Source organism: Haemorhous mexicanus, chromosome 3 (genome assembly GCF_027477595.1).
Source record: "Haemorhous mexicanus isolate bHaeMex1 chromosome 3, bHaeMex1.pri, whole genome shotgun sequence".
Taxonomy (NCBI): Eukaryota; Metazoa; Chordata; class Aves; order Passeriformes; family Fringillidae; genus Haemorhous; species Haemorhous mexicanus.
Window position 1 is genome coordinate 81,196,293 of NC_082343.1, and position 26,951 is coordinate 81,223,243.

The window sequence follows — 26,951 nt, forward strand, 5'->3', positions numbered from 1 at the left end:
TTTGTGCTACCCACTGCGTTTTTCCCTGGGAATATTGTTTGGAATACACTTTTATGTTAATTGCAGTCACCATTAACTCGGCTTGGACTAATCTGCAGATTCAGAATTCATGGAATGAAAGAGGTTTACTTACATTTCTGCAGGGTTGTTTCTTGTAGAGATTAATTTCACATTATAAAACTCTTTATGGTCTCCTTTTTTGCACTTTAATGTATTCCTTCCCAACCTTTTTCCCCTTCATGTTCTAACCCAGAGATTTTTTGCATTTTTACTTTGTAAATGGCAGTGCATAATATCTTTTTCAGTTCCCTCATAGCTTCCTTGAGTTTGTGCTTTTATTTGAGGAAGAATGTCCTAAATCAGATACACAGTCTATTTGCCTACTCCTTACCATGATGATTATACTAGAATAGCTTATATTTGTCCACAAAAAGTGTTTTCTTGCTTGACTGATCAGTAACAATTTCTGTTAGAATATTTTTGTAGCCCGAACAGGTGGTAGGTAAATGCACTGTGGAAAGCAGGAGACAGCTCTTCTGTCTCACCTGTGAAGCCTGTGTGCTGCCATTGTCCTTGTTCTGCATGCACTGCCTCTGTGGAACTGTCAAGTTCTTGACTCTCTATACTTCTAGAAAAAGATGAAATACATGTTGTTTGCAAACCATATATTCATGCCAGTTAAAATTTGCAAGCACTGTTATTAGCCTTTTCCATAACATGTATTGGAACCTTTTATATATTTTAAAATATTACTGTTTAAAATATTTATTTTTTAATATTTTAAAAAATATTTATATATTTAAAATACCTGGTGTACTATTTTCACTATGTTTCTCTTACAATAGTCAACGAATTACATTAATGAAATAATTAATGGTCTTAAAAAATTGAATATAGGAAGTTAATTCTTTTGACCCTAACATAATTTTTCATAATTCTCTGTTTATTCTTTTCTCATTTTCTTCTTGTTTTTATATTCCTAGAAAATACATATTAGAGTTTTAAACCAAGAGGAAATGATTATCATAAGTAAGAAGCAAAATATAATTGGAATGTCACTGTAGTAGAATTTAAGTTATTCTTCAAGAAACTACTTAGGAAGCTGCTTTTCTTTCTATGGTTATGATATTGCTGCACAGTGCAGTTTCCCCTCCCAGTTTAAGTGAACACAGGATACAGGCAGAATATTTATCAAGCTTGTAAAAGGACATCAGCTTCATCACATGGTTATGGTGTCCTTTCTGCTGTGTCATAGTGCTTTATTTGTGCTCGGGTCATCATGTGCAATTATGACATAGTGGAATAATTTGTTTGTACAGTTGAATACAAAATTTATAAAGTTATGTATGAAAGGTACTTTTATCCTCAAAGCTAGCCATGAAGAACATTCAAGCAGTGTTTGAAAATACCGTTATTTAACTTACAGAGGTGTTACTTCTGTTGTGAGGGCTGCTGTTCATCTGTCTTCATGACTTCTAAGACATGTCTGTCCAAAATGTGCAAATGCATCCAGAGTGATTTTCAGAGACAGTTAAAAGCACATACAGAGCATATCAGTATAGTATTTGTATATGCTTAACACACAAATGATACATAACTAATATTAATCCCCATTATATAGGTATTTTAAATATGGGAGTTTAGACTGTGAGTGTGGTGACAGAGATTTTCCTATAATTTTATTCTGACTCTCCAATTTATATTCAAACAGGGTGTGTTGCATTTTTGGCCTTAATCAACCATGGATGTGTACACTGAGGTGGTCTTAGCAATAAAGATGCAGATGTGCAGAAAGGTCAATAACCCAACTGGGTGTCAGGATATTTTTTTCTTTCCATTTTGCTTCACAACTATTCCAGTTTTGGCACACATCTTCTCAGGATTGAAATCTTTTCACTACCAACCTCTGTGAAGAGTGCAAATCTGCCCACAGCATATGAAGGATGAAGTTGTTACAGCAGTTCCCAGCACCAGTGTAGCTGCTTTTTGCTGCTTCTGACCGTAAAGTGGAAGTAATCTATGTATTTTAATCCCTTTATCTCATCATCTCATCAGTGGAATTCCTCTTTAATCATTTCTGATAGAGCGAGATCCCTCCAGGCAGACACCAGGGATGTTTCAGGTATCAATCCACTGTTCATATAAGCCAGAAAAAAATCCTGTCTGATCTGGAGAAAGTTCTTTCAGGTAAGAGAACAGACCACAGCAGAAGCTGCCTCTCATCCTTTGCAGAAAGCAGTCAATTCCATCCGTGTTGTCATTACAAGCAGAGACAGACACGCACAGCATCAAGATGAGTTTTGGAAGTTTCTGCAGTTTTGCATGCCCTCAAATACCTTTGTGATTCTAAAATACAACAGTGAAGTTTTATTACATCCAGCAAAGCTTTGGTGGCAGGCTATAGCACTTAGCAAGCTCCTAAAAGCAAACACAGACTTCTAGAATGAAACTCATCTAGGGTCAGGTGCTCCAGTGGGTGGTGAAACAGGCAACCATCAAGCATAAAGCAGAAATAAAGTATCAAACTACTTGACTTAGTGGAGCAATGAACTACTCTTCAAACATAATTGTCAAGTTAAATTTCAAGGTTGCCTAATAAAATACTGCCAGACATTATTTGATAAACTGTCATCAGTTCTGAGATTTTGTGAGCGCTTTTGTTGAAACGTAAGGAAGAAGTTGAATGTTCTGTTTCCTACGGCTAGTGAGTAACTGAAGCATTGCTGTGGGCAGCTCTATGCCCACCACTGCCCGTTGCAGGGCAGCTTTCTTCCTGAGAAACCAGACACCCCAAGCCATATGTTTGTTCATTGGTCATCATTTTCCTTCTACACATTCCACCTTTCCTGTGCCAGTTACCTCTTTTCAGCCCTCTTGCTGCACACACTGTTTTTCACTCCATACTCCCTGCTTTTCAAGCCTATCTGACCCCTGTGCTCTTGGCTAGAGCTGCAAGTCTGTCTGTGTCCCTGCACAATGTGTCACCAGTCTTGCACCCATCAGAGCAAGCGCAGGAGCTGCTGCCTCGCACAGGAGCAAATTACTGCGTTCAGCTCATCTGCAGTAACTTGCTCCTGTGAGAGGTAGCGGCTCCTGGCTCCTCCCTGCACCTTTATTTCTCTGCTCCTTTATGGAAGCATATGCTATTTATGCTCTGCTCCTTTCTGGAAGCCTCTTTCCATAACCTGCACAGCAGCGCTAGGTAGCCTAGAGGGAAACTAAACTCACCACTGCTTTGTGTACGAACCACTCAGAAGTCAATGTGTTCAGCTCTAGTGTGGGTGGTCCTGTTTGGTAACCTGAGTGGATTTTCAAGGCAGCTTTTGAGTCTGAAGGGGTGGGCATTTGGAGTACAGATCAATCTGTAGTGGTGTCCTCAAGGTACACCTCCCAAAATGATGCGAAGGAACTCTTTGACACCTGCTTTTCTGCCTTCACAAAATACTACTTAATGGCTGGAGCATTGGTGGCTTGGTGAGCAGTGCCTGAATTTTTGTCAGTATTATCTTGAAATCACAGAATGGTTTGGGTTGAAAGGAACCTTCAAGATCATAAAGGTGTAACTGCCTGCCATGGTTAGGGACACCACCCACTAGAGCAGGTGGCTCAAAACCCTATCCACCCTAGTCTTGAACACTTCCAGGGATGGATTGCTTCTCTGAGCAACCTGTTCCAGTGTGGTTATTAATTGCTGTGGTGTTGTGAGGGTCTCTAGGATGAGGTGAGAGATGAGAATTGACTTCAAGTTCTCAGAAGACTTATTTATTATATTATGATATCATATTATATTAGAAGAAAATGATATACTAAAACTATACTAAAGAAAGAGAAAGGAGACATCAGAAGGCTAGACAAGAATGAATAATAAAAACTTACAACAGACATAGAGAGTCCAACACAGCTGGCTATGATTGGACATTAATTAAAAACAATTCACATGCTGGGTAAACTATTCTCCAAATTCCAAAGTAGCAAAACATAGAGAAGCTGAAGCTTCCCAGCTTCTCAGGAGAAAAATCGTAGTGAAGGGATTTTTCATAAAATAATAACATTCCAGTGTCTCACCACCCCACCGGAAAGAATTTCTTCCTAGTACCTAATCTAAACCTGCCTTATTTCACTTTTAAGCCATTTCCCTATGTCATGACAGGCCCTTGTAAAAAGTTCCTCTCCAGCCTATTATTGCCCTCCCCCTTTAGGTACTGGAAGGGTAATTCACCTTCATCTTAACATGTATTAGTAAGTTGGCAGGAGCAGACTGTGTCTGGAGAAGAGGAAATGATCAGGCTTCTTTGAAACATGCTGCCCTCATAAAGTCCACAGCCAAGGATCACTCTGCTTCCCATGGCCAAAGGCAGTAGGAAGGAGGCAATGATACTGGCAGTGTCCCAGCCCCCAGACAAGGTCAGCTGTGCTCAGGGAGGAGGAACTCTTTGGTAAATCAGTTTATGCTGCTCCCATTCTCTAATTCTTTGGTCTTCTCCAGCCCTGAGCTCTACCCCAGTGCTTTCCAGCCTAGAGGGCTGCTTTTTCACTCCTTTATACCTTTCTTGTCCCTTGTGTTCTACATCCCCTGCTGTCCCCACAGTGCCTAACTCCGAGTTTCTTTTTACCCAAGTTCTTAGTCCTGTCCTGTGTTTATTTGCATTAACCACTGTCACTGTTGCCACCACACTTTTTGGATCACCTGGCCTGACCACACCTACTCCTGTGGTCAACTTCCCCCACAAACAGCGGTACCTGGCTCCTGCAGCTTGGATTTTGAAAACATTGTGTGTGTTTATATCCCAGAAAAGACCAAATCTAGGGAAATTTAGTGATAACTATCTAGCAGCATTTTCTTGGTACTGGAAGGGCATTTAAGACCTTGATATTATATTGTCAAAACTCTGAAATGGTTTGTCCTGATACTTTTGGGGGTTTTATGTAGTTTGTATTGAAATATAACTCTGTAGCCCTAACAGTCATATTGGGCTAGAGGTCTGCTCCTTTGGATGTATAGGAGAGGAAAGCATGGAGTGTTGTGTAACATATGCACAGCACATCTTCAAGAACTTCTGTTTCTTGGAGTCATGTTTCTTTCCTTCAATGTACAAAAAAAAATGGGAATTGTATGGGTAATGTATTGAATGGAAGATACAGACTGTCATATATTTTATTTGTAGTAAGCTAGGCAACTTTGTATGTTGCTACATATTCTTAAGTAAAAATTAATATGTGTTGAAGTGCCAGCAAGTATTTGTATTTCTGATTGTTTCTCATAATTTTAAGGTAGTTATTTGAAGTGACATTCAAAGGTAATAATTGTGCTGTGAAACTGTCATCACTGTTTTATCGCCTAGTATTGATTTTGGCCAATTACAAGTGATGTCCAACTGCTATCAGGGTTTGGTGTTGAGTACTCCTGATGGTGTTTTAAGAGCAGAACTGTGCAATTATTAAACTAAGTAAGAAACAGAGTGACATTCAAAAGACAGCTTTGGCATACAAGTGCTTTCATGCCAACCCTCCTTACTGTTGGGAAGCCTTTAAAGGCAAAGGGTAATTAGTGGAGAGTATTAGGAGAGAATATCTGTATTAATTTAGACACATTAATGTTTATAATGAAAGTTAATTTTAGGTACCTAGAAGTACGCCCTGGAATTGTGGTAAAGAACTCCAAAAACAGCTGTGCATAGTTTGAACTTTCTGACTGGTGGGAGGTACATCTAAGTGTCACTTAGAGGTCACTTGTGCTGAGTTTCTCCAGGTGAGATGGAGTTTGGCACATACTCCTCTCTCTCACCCTTCTTCTCAATGGCACATGGCTTTTTGGTACTGCCACTGGTGGCTGCTGAGGAGATGGTAACACTCTTGCACTAGCTTGGCTTATTCAGAGCCTCAGTGGTGACTCCTGTCACAGCCTGCTTACCTCTCCAGGCTCTTCTGTGTGAGCTCAGCCTCTGAAATACAGAGATTATGCTCATAAGAAAGACCCAGAGTAAAAGAGCTTAGACTAGTGATGAGATTTTGTATTTTTTTAATTGCTCAGACCATTTAGGGGCATAAACCACGGATATTTCAGAACATTAAATTATGATCGTATTGGGGTGCTCATTTCAACCTTCTTGAGTTCTTAAATGGAAACTGTTTATGTGTTGGTGATATAATTTTGAGCTACAGAACTCAATAGGAATGTGTAAACTAGAGAAATATAGAATGCAACCTCTTATTTGAGGAAGGGAGAGCTACAAATAACTCTGTTCCCTAAACATTTTCCTAACATTGCATTAACATTGCTTTTTGAAGTGCCATGTGAGTACAAACAAAAAGTTGTAAGTAAATTACTTTTTAGGAGAGGCAGTGAAAGATGAATGAATAGTAATCAGCTTGTACTGTGTCAATATCAATCTTATTAAGTAAGCCAAGTCTTGCAGTTCATTTGGAGCATACATCAGTGATAGCATCTTAAAACTGTGTAGGCAGCTGGGCAGTCTCCTGGAAAGACCAGTCTTAAGGTTCCCTGCATGTTTGTTACTTCTAATTAAAGCAATCCTAAAGACTTTGATTTTTAATAGTCCTACATTTTTATCTGGTAAAGAAAAAGTGAAGAATAACAACATGGAAATTATCACACTGAATGTCCTCTCTTTTTTAAGGTCCCTTACTAGAAAAACAGCTAGTGGACTATCTTTTCTGTCTTATGATAATTATGTGCAGTTCTTTGTAAGAATACTTTGTTGCTTTAAGGTGCCTCTCTGAAATATGATGTCCTACCTTGAATTCTTTTTGTAGCCTCTTAAAACCTTCTTTGCTGATTACTTCCCAAATCTTTCTTTCCATTTAGAAAACCATTAAATATTTTCTGATTTTGCTTTATAGCTCTAGGAGAAAGTTAGCTCAATATGCTGGATTTTCCAGTTCCAGACACCTGAGTTCTGAATAAATTTGACTTAGTGTGACTGAAAATGATCTCAATATGCTTATCCTGACTTACATATATCATTGCTAAACCATTGCCTAATACAAGTCTTTCTGATGGAGACTGGGACACTGTTAGGGAAAGGGAGGAATCCACTTGCCTGTCTGTACTGTGGCTGATGTCATCTGATCCTTACTGGTCTCTTCTTTTTTTGGGGTATTTCTGTCAGTGGACTGGAAACTTTTATACACCATATGTAATTATGGAAAGGTTTTTGAAGAGTGGTAGTTCAACACCTCTTTTTACTTAACTGTTTTATGTGTGTGAATGTTTTGACTTTGTAAGTTTGCTGAGTTCCACCAATTCCCACTGTTGGTGAACCAGTTTAAAGTCATATATATCATATTTTTGTCAGAATTGGGAAGAATCAAGGTCATACTAAGGTATGTACAATTATTTATTGCTATCTAAATTGCTGTTTTCTTTTGTTTATGAAAACAGGCCTGGCAATGGTGAGAAATGAGTTAAAAATGACAGGTGGCTTAGTTATTAAAAAAAACCCTCAGTATTAATTATAAGTGTGTATATGTGTATAAATAAATAAATAAATATTTATGTATGCTTAATAATGTAAGAAAAAGACATCTCAGTGTCATTGCTTAAGCTGACTGATGCCTACATTTATACTTATTTCTCACTATTTAATTTAATTCGTATGTGAGGCCTTATTGCTAGAGGGAATGGGATGTAAAATTGAAAGAAAATATAAAATAGCAGACACAATGTAAACTTGGGGCTACTGAGAAGTATGATGGGTTTTCAATGTCCCTTTAATCAAAACAGAAACTCTTTCCAGGGTTTGTAATCAAAAAAGTTCTCATTGTTATGAAGAACCTGTATTTCAGTGCAATGCTTATGAGGCTTTAAAATGGAGGGAATGATTGCTGGGCCTTTGCTTAGCAAGAGGAACATTGTAATTTTGCAGTCAGAACAGAGCACTACTCTCCTGCCCTTTTTGCTGGCCAGTGATGTTCTTGTCAGCCTATTTGTAACAGCAGTGCCCTAATGCTCCTCTGGAATTTGGAGTTTATGTACTGATAGCATTGACTTGCACAGTATCTGCAGAAATCAAACTCTTTTCCAGATATATGAACAGGCATTTGAGACAACTTATCCACTGTCCCTCTGGATCTTTGTAGTGAATGCAACACCTTTATTAAGACTTGAAGAGAACAGCAAGCACAAGCTGTATCTGGGGCTCTCTTTATTTAGCAAACCATTAGACAATATTACAGAGATTCTCTGGTATTTCTCTGCTTGTAGTGACGTCTTTTTTGTATTACTGTGCACACTTTTATGTGCCCTAATCTGTTTTAACTCTTGGGCTTGCTGCTCTGAATGTGTGTTTATGATTCTTTTCTCTTGCTGTCTTTGTCTCTAATGGTCTCTAATAAATAGAAAAGGCACATACCTGCCATTCTCCCACATTACTGAGTGGCATCCATCACAAAGAAGCCTATGAAATGATTTTGTTGAAGACCTGCTTGCAACATAAACACGAATTACTGGTGTGCACCCATCTTTAATGCACATTTTCCTTTTTTATGGTAGCTTACACAGAATTGTGTAACCAGATTTTCAAGGGTAGCTCTTGCTATTGTGATGAAGATTGGTGCCCTGCTAGGGTTTGGTAACAATTACTGCAGATGCAGAAAAAACTTACAGATGTAAAGTGATATCTTAAAAGATTCTTTTCATTTTTTAGGCTACTCACCCAGAATGTTGGTCTTCTTTATGTTGGAAACTTTGACAGACCTTTTGCACAAATTAAGGTATGATTAATAAGCTGGGGGGGAGGGGGCTATTTAAATTATTTCATTTCTGTATGATTTAGAGAACTTCAGGACTTCAAGTTATCAATATCGCTTCAGGAAAAGCAATGGGAAATAGTGCTGCTTTGGTTATGTTTACCATATTCTGGATTTGCTTTTGGTTTAATCTGTGCTCTTAACTTGTCAAAGAAGTTTAGTGTTTCCAATCATCTTTTGATTTATTTTGACTCTGGTTTAATTACCAGAAGGTTTTCTTGTCAGAGACATTTCGAAGCAAAGCTGCTTTTGAAGCCCTGTAGTTCTTTAAGTGATCCTTGACAGGGAAGACACTGCAGTAAAAAGCACAGATTGTTTTCCCAGTATTATTAGATTTATTATGAAAGACTCATACAATTGCTGGAAAATAATTTGCTTTTTATGACTTATTGTTTCTTTCTCTTCAGAGGAACTATAATAGCTTCATGTTTTTAATTGCCAGTTGCTGAATAGTTATTGCCATGTCACTTGCAAACAAAAATGTTCTACAAGTATATATGGACTGATTGTGATAAGTGTCATTGATATTTTCATTAGAACAAAGAGAGGGAGGCATTTGCATGTCAGCAAATACACTGCTTTGTGGAAACGTGGTATCTGTTTTAGAATGTTGAAGTGTTCCCATGTCTTAGATGATACCTGTAATTATTATATATTTTGAACTCTTGGCTGCATTATTCCCTCCATCATGTGCATATGCTTGTGCTTCTGAATTTTAAAAACCTTGTTTTTGTTTTACATCAAAATGAAACTTAATTTCAAAAACTCAGATGTGTCCCTTTGCCATCCCTAATTATGTTACTAAACAGTATTCCCAACTGTATCTAGCAAATACATTTTACAATTTAAACCTTGGTACTGTATTAAAATTATTTTAAAATAAGAAATTAATGCTTTTCATCTTCCTGTTTCCCTTGCACTCATCTCCCCAGTTCCTGTGTGTGTATTATTCAGTTTGGCTAATAACCAAACAATTGAAATGTTACTTGCATGAAACAGCCTGCTAGAAGTTCCTTCAAAAATAACCTTGTATACTTTTGTTGATACCTCTTCAGACCAGTGCTTCTTTAAAAGCTTTATAAGAGTTAACTGTTCTCCCATTCTAAATGAGGCTCCGTTTCTGCCTGCTCCATCCACTTATAAGAATATTAAGTAGCAAAATGGGAGGTTTTTCCCATGGCTAGGAAGAGATTAAGTCCCATGGGTGGAAGTGAGAGAGAAGAGGTGAATACCTCATTTGTTTTCTGCTGCTTGCAGTCAGCAGTGGTACCCCTCCTAATGCTTTGGGCCAAGGAGAAACCCTTCTGTTCACAGGAGAGCTGCAGAGATGCTGTACAGAATCCAGCTGCAGGACTGAGTGGCAGACCACTTGCAAATGCTTAGGGAAAGAGGGCACTAACAGGATAAATACAAAGCATGCAGACAGCTTCCTGCAATTTGCGTGCAGCATCTTCTCTGCTGGAAGTGGTATCTGCATCCTGGTGCCTAATAGACTCACTTGGACTTCCCTCCCTCAGTATGCATGAGGGATTTTCCACTAAATTTTCAACATACAAGGCCATATTATCATTGTGAGTTATGGTATTATTTTATATCTTTTAAATCTATTGCCAAATTATTCTTTTTGTGTGGGAGCTTAAGAAATTCTTCTAGCTGCTTTGGAGGGTTCGAGACTCTGCTTAGGGGGCTCAGAGGCTTTGGCACAGAGCTTAAGACTTCTGTGCCTTTGATTTATCTTTTAGAAAAAACAATTACTAGCTTTTATATGAAAGATTACAAGCTATGAAAGTTTAAGTAGAATGGTAGTGAATTTATCACAGGGTGAAAAAGTTGATTTAGAGGTTTTTTAGAATGGAGATTCAGAGGGCAAAATGGAAGGATTTGGGCGTGTCTAGCTTTTCTCTTTTTTCTTCTTAGCCTCCATCTTCTGCTGTGATGTTAGCACTTTTAGATTAGTTTAGAGTAGAAGCTCACTGTCTAACATAGGTGATAAGTATTAGAAAGTAATTGTAAACATTGTGTACGTAATTTTTAGTATAAAGACATAACACCACCCCGGGGGCAGAGAGAATGCCTCTGACTGTCTTGCTGAGCAGACCTCGGCAAGACAGAAGAAAGAATTTTATAGATAAGATACAATAAACAACCTTGAGACCAAGAAATGAAGAGCCCTGACTCCTTCTTCAAGCGCCGGGCTAAGAAAAGAGACTTTCTGACTTTTCTCGGGGTCACTTTGACCAGCTGGAGACTCCCAGATTTTTGGTTCAACCTAGCTCTTATGTCAAGAGAAGTGATGAGCAGCCATTCTCTATTCGTGATCTTAATCTTCCTCTCCACGTTACCCAATCTTGCATCCTCCAGACCACAGGAACCTAATCTATTTGATTGCTCCTGAAATCCTACCCGTATCTCCGATCAATTTTGTGTTTTACATACCCTTCTGTATTTCTATTGTTGCTTTTTTAGAATAGGCGATGGCATAGTGTGGAAGATATAGGTGCAATAGCATTTTCTGTTGTGTCTGCAGTTCTTTATACATGGGACCATGCTTGGTAAATACCTCATGTACAGTTAATTTGAGTAAGTTAATACTGGACTTTTTGGTAATATATCACTGGTGTAGTCTCATCCTAAATGTTTCATTTGCCACAGAATAGGTTAAGTGGATAGTCAAAATAAATTTCAGTTGCTGCCTTTGAAAAACAAAGCCCATTTTCCACTTAATTACTGGGGATTACAATGATAAGTTTGAATAAGCAAATTCCACAAGATGCACTCTATAAAATATAACTTATTTTTGGAGCTATAGGGACATATATGGCTGTATGTTTGCACACTGTTGCTTTGCTTTGCTTTGCTTCTGGTGCTAAAAGCAATGCTGCAGTGGTGGGCTGATTGGTGTGGATTATTATTACCTTCAACTGGGAAATGGCATGTAGTTAACAAAGACAAAAAGCTTTTGAAATTGAAGCTCCTCTCTGATTGCTTGAGATTCTAGATTGATTTTTGCTGCATGGCAACAGGAGGAACTGGTATAGAGTGATGGTGTCACACCTTTATAGAGATCTTCAGCACCAAAAAAAGAAAAAGGGAGTAGTAATTCACACTGAGAGTTGATGGTGCAAAAAGAAGTTTTTGTACTCTGGAGATGTACAGTGGTCTTTCATAACTGTTGACACAGGTTTCTTTCATTCTTCCCCCAGCACTTCCTCAGGTGTTTAATATGCTGTTGCTAACGATCCCATCAGTTAAAAGACCAGTGAACTACATGTGGTCCTTGAATATATATATAAGGCAGACTTTATAACCTTTTAGTTCAAATATACTTTTACACACTGTGTGATAGATTGGTCCCTCCTGTTATATAAATTACCCACTCATGTTCATTTGCAAACATCCCAAGTATTGCATATTCTATTAGGATACAGCATTTTTTGCCAAATGCGTGCATTAAGGAATGCTCCAAACCCCTACAGTCCTCTGCCAGTGTAGATTTATTACTCAAAGTGGGCCATTATTAGACAGCAGTACTTCCAGTGCATTTTAGTGCACTTTCAGTTGGACAAGTCGGAATGTTACCAGGTCTTTGAAATATTTATAGTAACATATAAAGTCATATATAGTGCTCATATATTCATGTTTCAGTTTATATGCATTTACAAAACTGCAAAAAGAAAAACTCCTTATCAAAGTATCCCTTCCCAAAAGCAAACATGTTTGACTTTCCAAAACTGTGCAGGAGATCATTGCAACAATGTCTTTGAAGATGAAGAACTATGGATGGTGATTCTGGGAAAAGAGTTTGAAATAGTAATGTCTCTTCTAGGATGATTTTTCTATGTCTTTCTTTCTTATATCAATAATTCATTAATATATATTAATATTTATAATGTTTCTGAGACATAGCTGAACTGATAAGATTAACTGAAATTACCTGATCTTCCTCTTCAACTTGCTTTCAGTGGTATCAGTGGTTGTGCTTGATAGGGGTTGGATATCTGTACTTCATTATGCAAGAGAAATGTGAGTCATTCACTCCTGGAGCTTTTGAATCTTGCATCTGGTAGCAGATGGATAGAAGAAATGGGGGAAAAAGAGTTTTCCTGACTAGAGGGATCTGACTGGAGCTTAACTCTTCTAATAATCTGCTAGTTCATAGGTATTGCAAGATTTTTTATGTTGCTATTTTGAACAGAGTTTATGATGGAATATTTAAATTTTTGCACAGTGTTTGTGATTGTTCTTGTTCTAGGGTAATATTTAGTGAGTTTCAGTAAGTTCAGTGACTTATATAAATGATGGCTGTTTCAGTTAGCCTATGAGACAATTAATTATTTCAAAATTCTGCTATGGTAATGGCTTCTAATTTTTTTTCCCTGGAGAATGTTCTTTAAAATTATATTGAAGGAATCAATTTAATAGAGGATAGTTACTTTTGAAAAATTAATTTTGTTTCTAAATAAAATTATTCTAAATTATTGTTTAATTCTAATGTCCATTCAATGGTATTGTAGAACAGTTTCACTATAGATGTTGGCTTTCAGTATCTTCTCCCATTTAAGCTATGTTAGTAGTAGTAACAGTAGTGGTTACTGGCACTTCTGCTTTCTTTCAAAGATGTCTGGAGCAATGCAATGATTTGCAGCTTTCTTTGGATCTTAAGTGGTTTAGGACCAGTGGTTTTCTTATTTATTAAACACCTCTTGAAAATTTGGTGAAATGAAAAAAGTTTCTGTAAGTGATAATCTTGATCAAGACGGTAAAGTATTGTCATCAGCTGGAATTAACTGGCAAGCTTTCTTTTATATTTTTTCCCCTAAATATTGTTAGTATTTTTTTGCTAACAAGGATGCTATCAAAGCAAAAACTTTATCATAGAAATTTTGTGGTTTTTAGAAGTAACTAAATCTATTGTCTCAGTATACATAATAATTGCCCAATGGAATGTTATGTTACTGGGGTTTTATGACACGTCGTTTTTAAACTTGATATTTGATCAATGTAGATTACAATGAAAACTTAGCTACACTATATGCAGTAATTATATCTATAAAGAAAATCATACTGCTTGATCAGTTTATTAGGATTGTCGGTTTTTGCAGTTCAGTTCCTAGTAGCTTCTGGGGTTAGGGGAAATGGTTTAGTACGCTGTGTTCTCCATTATTAATAAGTAATGAAGCTTCTGGCAGTCTTACTATGAGCTAATGACTAGTTTCATTTTTTGGCTTTCTTAGCACATTAAATTACCATTTAAATAAAGATTAATTACTACCGTTTTATTTTTAGTATTTTAAGAGTAGTTATTAAAAGTTTCATAGTAACTACTACTTTGTTCAAAATAGAATTGTTCGATTTGATAGAATATGAGGCCAGTTACATTGAAAATAATATTTTGAAAATAATAATGTGTTGTTAGTATTTTGGTTTTTTATGATAGCATCCCAGTGGAAAGATTCTGAGTTTTAAGTTTGCTTCTGGGGAATTTGCTGCTGTAGTTACAGCAGTCTTGCTGTCAAGGACTAGAAGGGAATCAAGATCTCTGCTCAGACCTGCACGTCAATAGCTCTAATCTGTGATTTTATTAAACTTGAGAACAGTGTTGCTGATTGCTGAGACAGCTAAGCTGACCACCTACACTCCAGGAATGTAGTTTGGTTCTAAGCTATTATTTGTCCAACTGCCTCATTTTCCCTCAGCAAATACACTTTTAACCTAAAACATGATAAAGCATTGTAAAGTTCTGCCAGAGAGAGGTTTGCAGCAGGTAATCACCCCAAAATAATTTCTGTGATCATATCAAATCAGAACCTGTAGACTCTCCAGATACAAATCCATCTACCTTTACTTTAAGATCTGCGGGCAACGGCTCAGCACCTTAGATAATTTACTGTAATGTTCCCAGGAGCTGAAACCTCATGAACATAGCTGCCTTACCTTTGTCCAAACACCCAGACTGAACAGGTGTCTGAGAACCAGGTCAGACATAATTCATGACTCCTTCAGCAATGTCACTTATTACTGATAATCAGCAATGTCGCTGATTACTGAAATGATTGGCCACAATTTACCAAACAATCCTTTCCTGAAGAAGGGGTAACAGGAATGAATTTATGGTCTTGCTGCTCTTAAGAGGTTATTTTTTAAGGTACGATAAGCTGCTGATTTCTCAACTGAAGCTAGCATGCTTTTCTTCCCTGGTGATAATGACTTCTACTACCAATGAGTCATCCCAAAGCTTGGGATGCCCTTGTTTAGGGTACAGATCTTCAGACCACTCCAAACATAGAGAGGGAATTAGTCCAACTTTTGCCACACAATCAGTTGCTGTCCAGAGAGAGCTTCACAGTGGCAGTGCGGTATGTAAAGTTTTTTTAGCAGAAAATGTTTTCCCTTTGTGCCTATTAAGAGACAGCCACTAAGAGTATGTTGGTGTCTTAATTATTTGAGACTTTGCTTACTGGACTTTCATACATAATCACAGAGATTTTTGTGTTCACTACCAGAGCAAATAGTAGAGCAAAAGAATTTCTCATTTATTATGGTCAAGTCATAACCTGAATTTTGTTTTCGTAGCCTGTCTCCTCTTCTTACTGTTTTGTGCTCTTACTGTGTTTTATGTGATGTGAAATGCCATAAAATATGACCTAGGGAAATCACGTCTTCAGCTTGAAGATGGTATAGCCCTAGAATCTCTGAAGTGAGGTGTTCCTGAGAAAACAGAAGTGCTGATTTATCTCTAAGTGTTTGGTTCTGGTTGTTCACATTTAAGACAAGTAATTTCAAACTGAAAGAGACATCACTGAGTTGAACAGGGGCCTGTCAAATTAAAGACAAATAGCTGTAACCTTCGTTAGCTTAGCAACATAGTGTCAGAGAAGGATTGTTTCATCTTCTTATTACCAGAGTTAACATGGACAGTGAGGGGAAGAAAAATGGGAGAAAATTATTTTTAGCCAGGAAAGTAATGATAGGACAGCAAATGTGTTATCTTGGACAGAAATAATTTCGTTCTGAAAGCTGAAGAATGCTTTCAGAGCTACAGATCTGGATCCAACCTCCACTAGGAACAAATACCTTGAAAATACCTTGACAGTTTTGAGAAGGAATGTGATAATTGCATGATTTGGTGATTGTGAAAGAAGAAGATAAATCCTGGTAATCTGAGTCTCAACATTTCATTAAACACAGTCACTCTAAATTAAAACACACAGGATGAGGATAAAGCTGTATAATCTGCCTCTACTGAAGCTCAAACTGCATCTTTAGGACAAAGTAAGCAACATCAATTATATATACTTATTATTGTTAACAGTCTTCCAAGTGAACTGGTGGGTGGCTCTTACGTTTTATGGAGTTTTGTGGGATGTTACAGCAGGATTTTCATATCCTCTTGCTACTTGCTTCTTGTAGAAGCTGTACTGGGCATCGTTGGAATTGCTAGTATTGGGCTGTTGAGAAACTGTGTAAAGAAATCCTTCTTTTTGTTTTTATTATTCTGTCCTTTTTGGTAACCACCTATACTTGTGTGTCATGCAGAAGTCAAAACATGGAAACAGTTTTAGCACCAAAACTTTAAAAAATAGGGCTGATGGAGAGATAATATTTCAAAATAAATTTCTCAATATAGTGGGAGTTTAGGATTTTGTCCTAATGTTTATTGGTACAATGACAATGTACAGTCTTAAGGGAAGTCTGTATGGGTCAGTGCACTTCCAACTCATGAGAAGTCATACAATGGTGAGATAATGCCTTCTGGAGTCTGAACCTGTCCTTTTCCCCTCCTTCCTTTCTTCTGCACTGTTTCCACATCATTCCACAGTACTGGGTCAAATTCAGCATCTATTTTTTTATCTTCAGTGTTCTCTGAGATACATGAAAAGTTAGCTGGCATAGGGTTGTGGATTGTGTTTGCCTTTGGCAGGAATGATGAAAGGTTTTACATTAAAGTTAATAATTTTCAGCAGCAAGATGGTTTTCAGGAGGACACTGTAGGACTTGGAGTGAACTTGGTGGAAGCTAGAGTACTTAGACAACTTGGAATCTTCTGTCTCAAGCTCAAGATGCCTTTCTTTGTGTCCTAAACAATAATCTGAACATATTCAATAACTGAATTCTGAATTAATGAGAGCAGTGACAGAATCCATGGGAGATTCTGCCCTACCCACACAGTTGATATCTTGTAAAGAAGGTGGGGGAGGTGCTAGAGAGAATTTAGTGAACAAACTGCAAGTTAGAAAATGTAAGGTGCTAGCAAAAAATCACCAACTGCTCATTCCTAAATTATATGTTTGTTAAAGGTAGAGAATTTAGCTCATTTTGAAAAAAAGGCACTTTTGAACCACTACTTTGAGAATTAATTCAGAAAGAAAAAAAACATATGGCTTAATTCTTTATCCCTTGATCTCTTCCTTGCCTTTCTCTACATCTTGACATTGTTTGTTGCAGCTTTTCTCAATCATATTTGCTTCTCTTAAGGGCAAGAGGTCCTGACTGCCTGTGTGTTTCTACAGACCCTGGAATATTAAAGCTCTCAGTCCTGTCTGGGAGTGTTAGACACCAATAATAGAAATAAATATTAATATATTATGTATTTGCATTTATATTACAGTAAAAGTCAGCATACAGTGGACGTATTTATTTTCTGTAGACATTTTAAGGAGCAAAAATAAAATGCTTTAAAAAAAACCCAGCCTTAGAACTGGTGATGTAAGCAGAAAGAGAATAGCTATGAAATCTGCATTAGCACTGCAAAAACTGAAGCAGTGATTCTGTATGCTGTCACAATTGCTGCCCCTGAGAGCAAAATGTTAATGAGCTATAATTTATAAATTCACTCTCTTCTGATGGATCAGGCTCCATTTTGCTTTTTGTCATGATTTTAGCTATGAATTCAGTTTAAAAAAATTGTTCTCTGTAAAGCATGCAGTGTTCTATAGTCCACAGAATTAGGAATATCACCTCTCCAGTTTTTTCTTGTTGCTGCCAAAAAGATAGAATAACTGGTTTTTAGTTTAGGAATATGATTTTCGTTGGGGTTTTTTGTTGGGTTTTTGGGGGTGGGGGGGCGGGGGGAGCAGGTTTTGTTATTTCAGCTCCTAGTAGTGTTTCTTGAAAATAAATCCAAGTTTGTTCTTGGCAAGTATGGGGTGAACTAAGCCTTCTGGAAAGGTTAAAATAATAGTTAATTGATTGTAGATCTTAATTTATTGGGCATTTTTTACCTCTGTATTAACTGTGTAGAGAAAAAAAAACCTTCAAATGCTTTTCATAAGTATTGTAAAAATGAACAGATTGCAGTTTTTTCAAGCCTTCCATTTCCTGGGCTTACAAATGCATCTTAGCAATACAAAATCAGTACGATCATACCTCACTTCTCAAAAGCTTAGAAAAACAAGTGCTGACAAAGGAACCTCGACAAGTTCAGTAACAGCAAATTCAGAGTTGTGCATCTGGGGGGGCAGAGCGAGCCGATGCCTTTGAGTGGCTGCACAGCAGCTCTGCAGAGCAGCACCCGAAGGTCCCAGTGGCCACAAGTTGAGCTGAGCCAGCCACGTGCTGTGGCACTGGGAAAGGCCAACCACACCTGGGATTGTCTTAGCCAGGGCATTGCCAACAGGTCAAGGAAGGTCCCTGGTCTCTGCTCAAGCGTTTCTGAGAGACACCTGGGGTAACTCTGCACAGTTCTGGGCTCCCTGGGGCATGAGAAGACACCCTTCTGGAGTGACCTCTGTGGGGATCATGGTGAGGGGAAGAGCATATGGCCTGTGTGGAGAGGTTAAGGAAATAGGGTTTGCTTAGGAGAGAGGGGTAAAGGGGGCACTCCTTGCAATCCTCTTTCATCTGAAGTGAGATTGCAGAAAAAAGGAAAGTCAGACTCTTCTCAGAGGTGCCTGGGGAAGGACAAGCAGGAAAATTCCAGTTGGATATAAGAAAAAATTTGCATGGAAGTTGGTGGGGCACAGCAGCAGGTTTCCTGAAGACACTGTAAAACCTCTGTCTGTGGAGATTTTCGAAGTTTAACTAGAAGAGACCCTGAGCAACCTGACTTATCTTTGAAGTTAACCAGCCTAGAGCAGAAGGCTGGATTGAGTGTTGGCTGGGTGTCCCTTCTGACCTGAATTTTTCAGGTTCTGTGACATTTTGGAGTATAAACAGTCACTCCTGTGAAACTTAACTAGTTCATAAGGATATATTATTGGGAAATTTTAGAGTTGGATGTTTCTGAACCTCTGCTGTTACTGATTGAATAGCATACATTAATTAATTTCAGCATACAGTATTCCTGTCAGTTCTTCCTTCTTATCTTTTCCGATGGCTGTGACCACAACTTGCATTAGGCAAGGTTTTCAGTATTTCCATTCTTAGTATCTTGGGATCTTTCTTGTTATATGTTTACCTTGAAAGTGTCTTTTTTTTCTCATAATACAAAAAATACAAAAAGATGCACCCTTTTTCCATTAAGAGGTAGAATTGCATTATATTCCGGAGGTCCTATGGTCCTCTTTCAAAGAACATGCTGTGTTTTCTTCACTAAAATGTTTATTTAGAAGAAGAAAGATGAGTGTTTTACTTTGAAGTCATTCTGCAGCTGTTTTCCCGTAATGACAATATGGATTTTTTAATGGAGTGTGCAGTATATGTTGAAAATAAAGCATCTCTGTCTTAATCTAAAAATTTGTGAATCTAACTGGAGCTGAGAGAAGCTGGTGTTCTTAGGAATGTGTCTAAAACTCAAGAGGTTTATCGATTGTTCAGAGCCATATAACTAATTTAAAAAGAAATATAGCAAAGAAGAAAAGAAATTGGAAATGGCAGCAGTAGCTAGATTAGTAGCTAAGCTCAGGAGTAAGAGGCTGGAGGAAGAGCTTCCTGTGAGTAGCTGTCGGATGTAAATGAGCCAAGAGACTTTGTAAATGTGTCAAATGGCTTGTTGTGCATTAGTAAGGGAAGAGGGTGTGTTAACAGCATTACAGTACAGGATACCTGAGAAAACAACACTTGGATATATGCTGGGAGGTCACAATCATGCTATCTAACATTCATACCTTCCCTTCCCCTACATTTTGTCTGTGGCCCCTGTTCCAGCAGCAACGCCCTTGAAAAAGCCTCCAGAATTAATCCCTGAGACAATTAGTATTTTCTTCTTCAGTTGTTATGGTTGGGGTACTTCTGTTGTACTACTCACAAGATTAAGCCAAAAACCAGTTTTTTATCACAGTAGAGATGTTTGATTTGGAGTTTCCCATTTCCTTTTGTTTGATAAGTAATGAGATTTGAAACCAGTGGTAGCTAATGTATCTGCCATGAGACTTTAGGGTTTTTTTGGTTGTTTGTTTTTTTGGGGTTTTTTTGTCTCATCATTTCTTCTTCTTAAATTCTTTTCCTTTCTTACCTTACTGGTAATTTTCCAAGTATTTACCATTGACCCCCTACGGATACCATTCTGAGAGGTACAGTCAAACAGAAAACCGGATTTTCAAAATGCTAAGCAGATTGCTCTTATGGTAGCTTTCCTGTGGCCAGTGGTATGGAAACATACTGTGATAAATGTGAGCATTAGGACATGCAGATTATGTCTCATTATAATAACACATTAATAAACAGTTTATTTTCCACTTTGAAAAGATGGCAAAACAAAAGGCTTAAGCTCTGTTTCCGAGCCATAAAGTTATTGCTCACTACCAGCTAAAAATTGCTGAGAAAGATCCTGGAAATGAAGGGTTTGTTTTAGCAATAGATGAGCATAGATATTGCAGATATTTCTCATCTGCTTTGCGTTGAGCCTTCATACTTGTCACAGTGGAATAACTGATCAGGTCACTGTAAAACTGCCAGATTTCTTGTGCTGTAGTGCAAGTTGTGCTTTGCTATTGTCCTTGTCCTCTTTGTCACATTGTTATTTCACAAGCTTCAGTGTTTGAGAGTGTTCTGGCTCCCATGCATGGGCGATTTGGGGTTGGCAGCATCTTTTGTTTTGCTTTCTTATGTTTTACAAAAATCATCTGGCAGAGAGAATGATTTGTCCATGATGATTTTAAGCTCTTGAACATGGTAATTTGTTGCTGCAGCTGTTCTTCTGTTATAACTGCATTGTCAAACCTGGTTTGGGTGTGCCTCTGCACACAGAGAGTGTAATTTGTTTTGAATAATTGAGGATACCTTGATGACAGCAGCTGTTTATGGGGCCAGCTCTTATGCTTGAGTGAGTGGCAGTAGGGACTGTTTTTTCCTTTGATGTAGACATCCCCACGCTTAGTTTCCATAAATGTGATTGCATTTGCATTTTCTTTTGACTAGAATATAATACTCAGACAGTATGGCAGTGTGCTCAAGTTACTAGGAGTTTTAGGCAATTGAGGAAACTTATTGTAGATAATTGTCTTCTCAGAGAAAGGAGTGTCCTAAATTTGTATGTCTTTATTGTTTCCATCAGGAAATACTCATTTCATACCATGTTTGTGATCATAATTGTTCTTTATTAATCTGTTCTGATTTTTGAAATAAGTTCTTCATCTTTTATTTTCTTTTAGAGGCTTTGTTGGTAGTGGAGGCAAATGAAATAAAGGCAGTGGGACGAATAACAGTCAAAGAGAAAGAATAAATAAAAAAGTAGATTCTAAGTAAAATTATAAATCTCAGACTCTATGAGAAATTAAATCTAATTGAAAGGGGCAGCAAAAGATGTTTAAGACATTTTTTACCATTTCTTAGTTGTTTATTGTTTTAAAGAATGAGAACATCAGCCAAGATCAGGCTTGAGGGGGGAAAAGAAAGCAAATTGTTACTGTACAGTTTATAGGCAGAGAGTATCTAAATTTATTAGGCTTTTTAGAGGTGAATTATTTTGAATCTCAACTGAACAAATGAGGTTGAACTTGATAAATGAGCTTGAACTTGTAGTACCTTTGCGAAATGCAGATGATAATGTCTTTAAAATAAATTACTCATGAATAAATCAAGACGTTGAAGTTGCAAAGGGTGAGAGATGGTATAATAGGGAAATTCTTTGACTAGGAAATTGTTTCTGAGACCTTTCTTTATAGTATACGTAAAATGAATAGTGAATATCATGAATGAGAAATATTTTAAATGTCAGATACTGATAACATTGGAGAAAAAGCAGTTGATGGCAAAAATTATTGTATTGAGAGGTACTGTGCTGGTTTAGGACTAGTAAAAGGCAAATGCAGATTAAATTTAGATAAATGAAGAAGAATAGGATTGCAAACAATAACACAGAAGGTAGAAGAAATACCAAATGAGATAATTATGCAGGATATCAGCCTTGAAAGGAAACGGGGTTGTAGATAATATCCTGTCTAATTAGAATACCTCTAAAGAAGGTCACATGGTCTAAGTTCAGCCACCATAGACCCTGCAGGCTCCTTGTATAGGTGGTGGAAAACAGTGGAATCCAAGGGTGAGTCTGGGATCCTCTAAGAAAAGTGCCTGATGGTTGCCTCACTGCATCGTTCCAATCACTTTCTAGAGGTGCCAGTCTCTCTCTGGGAATTACATATAGAAACTAGCTCCTGAATTTTAAGTAACTAAATAATGGTGTAAATACTTGTCTTGCCTTTCTCTCTGGACTGTTCTGAGATTAAAGGCTGGAGTAAAACCACATTCTTATTGTAGAGCTGTTTTAACTGGAAGTTAGCATTTCCAGTATAGTATTCTCCACAGACAAGTCCTGTAGCTCAATTGTCGCTTCAGCTACTGGTAATTGATTTTCAGATATCCGTTTTTTCCACCACTTCTATCCTATAATAGAAGTCTTCAAAACCGGGTAAGTCCTACAAGCTTAGGGTCTGTTAGAGCTCTCATGAAAAAGTTGTTGGCTCTTAGAGAAGGTTAGCAAGTAAGGAGGAAGATGTAACTAAACTAGATTATGCTTATGAAAGACTGGCCTGTAGGAAAAAAGATGAGGTTTCATATTAGCAAAAGTAAAAGGATGCTGATCTACTCAAGGAAGTGTTAAATAGCACCTGTACAATTCAAAAAATGTCCCTGATATCTACAAAGCAGTAATCCTAGGGGAAAATGGAGCTGTACATAAACAGTAAATCAGGTAAGATTATTTCCTTTTGAATTCTTAATTTGTTTCTCTATTTGTATACTTTACATGGAAACATTTAAATTATTTCTTCATCAAATTTGGTTTCACAGTTCTTATTGCCGGGGTCACATATATGTTTCCTTGGCAGTTTTCCAGAATGATTATAGTATTGGTAAAGTTTCACATTTGAGAGAGAAATATATATTAAAACTCAGTTGACTAATAGTGATGCAGTATCTTGTTATGCAATAGGTAACAAAACCGTTATTCATTTACTTTTTATTTGACAGTAGTAAAGCCACTGCGGTTTTATCTTTCTAGCATAAAGTGAGAATGAAAGTGAAGAACAACACAACTCAGTGCTTGTTATTATATTTCAGCAAATTGAAGTTGTCAAAATGCCACTTCTGATTCTCTCCAAACGAAAAAAGGTTGATTGTAGAGACAATAGCATATTATATCTTTGGGGAAAATAGTTCAGAAATATTTGAAAAGATCAGAAATGTGGCAGCATTGTTTGAACCGTTGTGCAGAGACTTTATTTGTATTGCTGAGAACTGTAGATGTTTTCATTTACTGAGAAGGGAACTGTAAATACGCAATATTGCTTTTTATGTTACTAACTTCAGTGAGTTACTGTTTAATTGGTATACAGAAAAATTTCTGCCAGTGAGTTTACAACCAAATGCTGTAATGAAATGTCACTTCTTTTTAAAAAGTGTTAGTTTCCCTTGGTTTGCTGAAGTACTAAATCCATTTCAGTAAATGAATCTATTGATTTGAGCTTAATGTGTTGTAATAAAAAATATTTGAGCATGTTCTCAGTGGTAGATTCATGAGATGCCGTTTTGGATTCTGTACTGGCAATGATGTGAGATTTTTCTCTATTTTTCATGCATGAAGTAGTGAAGTCAGCATTGTTTCAGAACAGAATTAATGACCTGGTGTCTGCTGGAAGCCAGTTGTCTCACTCAACAGTGCAGAAGTCATCCATGGACTCTGACTGCGTCAGCCAAGACCCTGACGGTGCTTTAAGTGGGAGGCAGTGAGGCTCTACCCAAACAGCTCTTGAACCTCTTGCCCCTTGCAGAGGTGGTTAATGCTGACCGTGGTCCTCACTGCCTCGAGGAGCTGTCCATTGCCTGTGTGCTCCTGCTGCACCACACAAGAAATGAAATGCCCCGTTAGTGTCATACATTAACCTACCCAGGTGTAATTTAACAGTAAAACACACAAATGCAGCCCAGCTTCTGCTTCATTTGGTTAGTGGGTCATGGTTAGCCATGCTTGATTGGTGATCAGTGCAGGAGCAGATTAACTACATGTTGTAGCATTTCTTTTAAACCTTGCTGGGGTGTAGGGAAGAGGCTGGTCTGTAGTAGAAGCAATGTAAAGGAATGTGCAAAAGCAGAATTAGAGACAAGAATGTTTTTGTTTTTTCAGAAAATAATGCAAAGTACAATTACTGCATTTTACTGCCTTCTCTTTCCACCTGTTACACTTTGGATACCATTAATGCATAGAAAAGGGTTGCAGAATAATTTAACTTCAAAAGAAGGAAAGCAAAGGACGTCTCTGATTAATTTGGAAGGATGTTTATAGATCAGTGAGTCAGATTTTGGATTTACAATACTAAAGTTAATGCTAATGCAAACACTAAAGCAAACAGACCTTGAATTACTTAATTACTACCTTGTTAATATTTCATTCAGGACTTTAAGGAAAAGTCTGTACTAACTAATTCCTAATTAGTAATTAGGAATAGTAGTTATAGCAGGAAACTGCAAACCAAGGCTTTTTCATTAATTTCTGCACTGTGTGCACTCTTGCCTGACAAATCAACTCCCTTTTACCTTGGATTTCTCAACTGCAGAATTACGTGTGTACAGCTGTTTTACCTAAAGCGTGTTAATGAAATGAGTTTAACATTACATGTTACTTGTACAGTTTACAAGTGTATAAGAATACACTTTGAGATTATTGGATAACAGATTTACAGAGTTGCCATTACTGTTACTTTGTTTTTCTTTGTCTTTTCTTATTTTTGTTCTTCTAGGAAACAGCCTTCAAGGATTATTTTTTTTCCTGGATGGAAGTCTTAATGTTGCTGGCTGTCTCCAGAAAGTGCTTTTGGTGTTACTTGAAATACTATTACATCATGTGAAAAGCAAAACAATTGTTTTTAGCTGTATTTGTTAGGGAACAAGAGCGGTTGTTGTCCTGGGCCTTAGGTAGGGGAGGACAGCAGCTCAAACACAAGTGTAGCACTTGAGCAGAGCACTCAAATAAGGCTAAGAATTCTGGGGAATTTAAGAATTGGCCCATGCAGAGATCTTTGCAGGAAACAGCTTTATGACAAGGGTTTTCTTGGATACATCATATGGTTAGAAAACTCAAGAGACTTTCCTTGACTTTGCTTGCCTTAGCTTTTGCAGACTAAGTGGGTGGAGTAATTTCATGAAATAAGAATGAAGACTAAATGTTGTTGCCCACTTACTTTGCTATTGATCTCACATATAATAATAAAATGTATGGACAAAGCCATGAAAAGTGTACTCATGTACAGTGGGCTTTCCCATATTTCCTATCTTTCAGGGCTTTGGCAGGACCAGCTATTAAACCATTAATTATTTCCTGTTATCAGCATTTACCATTTGAAGTTGCAATCCCTTTTAGCTGACAGTAAAACAAAAACTCTGATACAGTCTTTTTTCATTTGTCTGGAAACAGTGCTGCCCAAACAGACCAAGAACTTCATAGGTGTCTCCAACCAGATCTTGCAAAATCCATTCTATCTTCTGTAGCCAGTTGTGACTCTTGAAAGTCCATGAATATTGTCCATTCCTCTGCCTCGTGATTACTGCGTCTGTGTTGCCCCACCCCACATCCATTACCATGGTATCCTGGGAAATCTGGCTTCCAAACTCTGCAGACTCATTAATAACAAAGCATGGAAAGGAAAGAGGAGCTTGCAATGAAAGGTAAAGCACTGAGAATCCCTCTGTAGCCTCATTTATCGACAAATTTGTGCCATTGATAGATTAGCCCTTGCTTACCTTTCTTTCAGCAGACTGACCTCATCAGCTGGCAGGCACTCTAAAACCATTTGCAGTTTCTGAGCCACGATTAACTTCTCTGTCGAGCCCCTTACATTCTGTAGCCCCACAATGATCAAGAAGACCTGTGTGCTTAGATACTAGATTGTAGGTCAGATTATACATCATGTCATTAATTGCGTTTGAAGAAGAAGGAAAAAGCTTTCTCTGTCTTAAGCCTCAAAGCCAGTTAAGCTTTGAAGTTTAAAGGAAACCATTCAAGAAAGGGGAGGGAGTTCATGCCAGCTCAATACTATAAAAGCAGATGAGAAGTGGGTTAGGGCAGTTGACTTTCACTATAGCATTTCCTTTGATCTAAGCTAATTTTTAAAAGTCTGCATTAAGTCAGCAGCTATTAATCTTTTTGTTGTGGTGTATTATCTGTAATGGGAAAAAAAAGATTATTTTCCTTTAATTGAAATCTTAGAAGGATGAAAAATCCCTAACATGACTTTTGCAGCTTTTTTCCCAACACGTCTTTGCTTTATTATTTTGATGTCATAGCACTGCTGAGATTATTTCTGTTGTTGTTGTTGTTTGGCTCCTCTTGGCTTTATGTTGTATATTATTGCAGTGTTCCATCAAGGCATTTATCAGCTTCCATATTCAAGTGGTTCTAACAGTCACCTCCTAAAACTCATCCTATTAAAACTCATTATTTACAAAAATAAAGGTGGAATTAGGCAGAGTTGTGAACCTCAACAATTAGGTGTAAGAATGCCTCCTCAAAATGGCAGGGTTTTAAAAAATCATTGTAGTTTGACTTTTCTTTTAATGTATTACAAAATAAAAGTTTGTGCTTTATTATTGTCATGGTTTAAGTCCATCCAGCAGCCAAGTCCACTCACTCACTCACTCACTCACTCACTCACTCACTCACTCACTCCCCCAACATCAGAACCTGGGAAAGAATAGGAAGGGTAAAGGTAGAAAACTCATGAGTTGAGATAGAGACAGTTTAATAGGGAAAACAGAAGCCATGCACACAAGCAAAGCAAGGAATGAATTCACTGCTTCCCATGGGCAGGTGG

At 37.5% G+C, this 26,951-nt stretch overlaps 1 protein-coding gene across 2 annotated transcripts in view; it reads left to right on the forward strand.

The window, feature by feature from the left end:
* RNGTT (RNA guanylyltransferase and 5'-phosphatase) overlaps nucleotides 1–26,951 on the forward strand; it is a 170,772-nt gene that overhangs the window by 127,545 nt on the left and 16,276 nt on the right. The window contains exons 14-15 of one of the 2 annotated variants that reach the window (XM_059842478.1): nucleotides 8,667–8,733; nucleotides 24,882–26,724. In XM_059842478.1, the coding sequence (XP_059698461.1) occupies nucleotides 8,667–8,733; nucleotides 24,882–24,989 (175 nt within the window). In that variant the 3' untranslated portion in view covers nucleotides 24,990–26,724. Of the gene's footprint in view, nucleotides 1–8,666; nucleotides 8,734–24,881; nucleotides 26,725–26,951 lie in introns of those variants that run through there. The other variant, XM_059842477.1, reaches the window with a different exon arrangement.